At 30.8% G+C, this 2,559-nt stretch overlaps 1 protein-coding gene across 1 annotated transcript; it reads right to left on the reverse strand.

Annotated features, from left to right (window-relative positions):
- Positions 1-582: 582 nt before the first annotated feature.
- LOC118750444 lies at positions 583-1,804 on the reverse strand. Its single transcript, XM_036485165.1, has 2 exons — positions 1,364-1,804; positions 583-1,305 (listed from the first exon to the last, which is right to left on the reverse strand). The coding sequence occupies exons 1-2, from the start codon at positions 1,517-1,519 to the stop codon at positions 688-690; spliced, it is 774 nt and encodes a 257-aa protein (XP_036341058.1). The 5' UTR covers positions 1,520-1,804; the 3' UTR covers positions 583-687.
- Positions 1,805-2,559: the final 755 nt, after the last annotated feature.

Genomic DNA, 2,559 nt, shown 5'->3' on the forward strand with positions numbered 1-2,559 from the left:
AAGGGAAAAATCGGTGACATGTCATAGTCCCAACTGGCAAAATCCCAAGTAAAAAAATTGGGATTATGACACTCCCCTTGCAGTGTCATAATCCCAATTTTTTTACTTGGGACTATGACACGCAGGCTGGGTGTCATAATCCCAAATAAAAATTAGACAAAATCCCAAGTTAAAAAAAGTAACAATTTTTTTTTTGCACATTTCGTAAAAGGGAAACCAGCTCAAAGGTGTCAAAATCCCAATTGGGAGTATGACACTCCCTCTGCAGTGTCATATTCCCAAGTAAAAAAATTGGGATTATGACACTGCAGGGGAGTGTCATAATCCCAATTTTTTTACTTGGGATTTTGCCCCTTGGGATTTTGTCATGGCACCGAAAAATCATTAGTTTTTCTTCTTGCAATGAAAAGTAATGATATTTCCCTTTTACAGAAATGTGAAATACATTTGAAAAGCTAACGATTTTACAGAATTTGCCACTGACCATTTTGTAAAAAAACAAACTTTCAGTTTCTTAATATTTATTTAAAGATAATAAAGTAAACACAAGTATAACATTAAAAGAAAAACATTATTCCAACAAACAAATCAAACAACATGAAAACCAAAAATTACGTGTAACAAAAAATTAAACACTATTTCAATATAGTTCTAGGTATATAATAACATATGAGTTTAATTGTATTATTAACAAAATATTTGTTTTGCTTCTTTTATTATACTGCGACAAATTGGGCACAATGTTTGTACGCCCTTTAATTTGCTGTTTTCTTCCATTTTTTGAAAGCATGTTTGACAAACTTTATAATGATGACATGGGTCGAACAAGAGTTCCCTTTCCCTTTCGCAGCAAATTACGCATAACAATGTCATATTTTGTTGCGTTTGTATATGATCTGTACAATGTTGATCTTCATTACTGTCGTCGTCGTCTTCATAATCATCATCGGAACTATGGATTTCATTGACGAATTTTTCTGCAAGTATGCAGTTTTCCATTTTAGAAAACTGACTGAGAATTTCCATCAAAGATATTTTATTGTTTTTTAATAAGTCTAGCCGTTTTTTAATAAATTTGTCGCGAACTTTATTGCCGAATGGTTTTGATTTATATAGATTCGTACAACCAGAAATAGATTTTGAATAATCCATGGATTTTACAAAATCTAATTCGAAAAGGGTTTCTAGGAAGTTGTAAAACGTGCCTCGTTTTGGAAGTTTCATATTCAATCTGCTATGGAAACCTTCAGCAGAATTACTTGTCCTGACAGGTTCTTTATACACTGAAAAGTTTACAGGTTTTTCCTAAAACAATAAAATTTCATAAAATTATATATGTATATGTAATTTAGTTTTCTCTCACTTTTTTCATCCATTGTCGCTCGAAGTAATTTATAAATGGTTTAAAGAAGCTTTCTGTATTATTTGATGCATTAACAAATTTTACATCCATAGCATCTTGTTTTAAAATGCTATAGGCTTCTATAATATTAGCCGGTTTCAATAATGGTAGATACATAAATTTGGAAAATAGGTTTTTGGCATTTTTATCTCTGTTCAATTTAGCTGTGAATCCAGGAATTTGCGTAACTTTCCGTCAAAGAGCATTCGTGTAGTGAAACCAACATCCAACCGTTTTCACTGTTGGGTATACGCTTTTAAAAGCATTACATAAACTGCATTCAAAATCAGTGATTACTGACGTCGGCTTCAAATCGATGACATTTGATTGCAAATATTGCAAAACATGTTTATATGCAGATTCTGACTTATGAGACATTAAAATATATATGAACGGATATGCCTGAAAAATAATGAAAAATGATCGAGTTATTTTAAGATAAATAATAAATTTTAATTTTAAAGTTCTCACATGGTCTGCGTGAATAATGTGAATTATAAGCAATTGCTTATATTTCTTTGAAATAGGTACTATGTTAAATGTTCCATCAACTATATAATTACGTTGTTCCATGTGGTTCCTTCCTTTAATAGCATTAGAAATGGTAGGAGACACAAATAATGAGTAGGCAAAATTTTCTTCTACTATAGTGTCAATATAAAATTTGTGAGGAAAATATATCTGGACATTGTGAATTTTGATGCAACTTCAATAATTTCTTCAAAAGTCATCGGATTTTTTGGATAGTTTTCTTGTTTTATATGAATCAAATGCCTACGCATTTTACCGAACTCCACTGAATGTGATGTTTCCTTATATTTTTTACATTGTGCATCAAATATATCTCGCACACTTGAACGTTTTAATGACGATGCACTCATCACTTCAGTTTTTATCGAATTTATTAATTTTAATTTATCAATTAAGGCACTTTGTTCCCCATGATTGTGGCCGTTCTTGACACTTTTCTCTGTTTTACGGCAAAATCTTGTGCTATTAAATTCAATGGCAACTACAGCTGAACAGTTATCCACATAACAATAATAATATTTAACATTTTTATTCATATATTTATATTTGAAAATTTGATTTTCTTTTTCAATTAATAATTGGCTAAATGAGTTTAGCTGTTCCCCCCTATTGTCTATGGTGAATGG

Source organism: Rhagoletis pomonella, unplaced genomic scaffold, assembly GCF_013731165.1.
Source record: "Rhagoletis pomonella isolate Grant_MI unplaced genomic scaffold, Rhpom_1.0 Rhpom_scaffold_00242, whole genome shotgun sequence".
Taxonomy (NCBI): domain Eukaryota; kingdom Metazoa; phylum Arthropoda; class Insecta; order Diptera; family Tephritidae; genus Rhagoletis; species Rhagoletis pomonella.

Coding starts and splice junctions, on each gene's coding strand:
- LOC118750444 (XM_036485165.1), bottom strand. CDS start 1,519: ATGTATCTACCATTATTGAAACCGGCTAATATTATAGAAGCCTATAGC. Junction 1,306..1,363: donor AGCGACAATGGATGAAAAAA/GTGAGAGAAAAC, acceptor TTATTGTTTTAG/GAAAAACCTGTAAACTTTTC.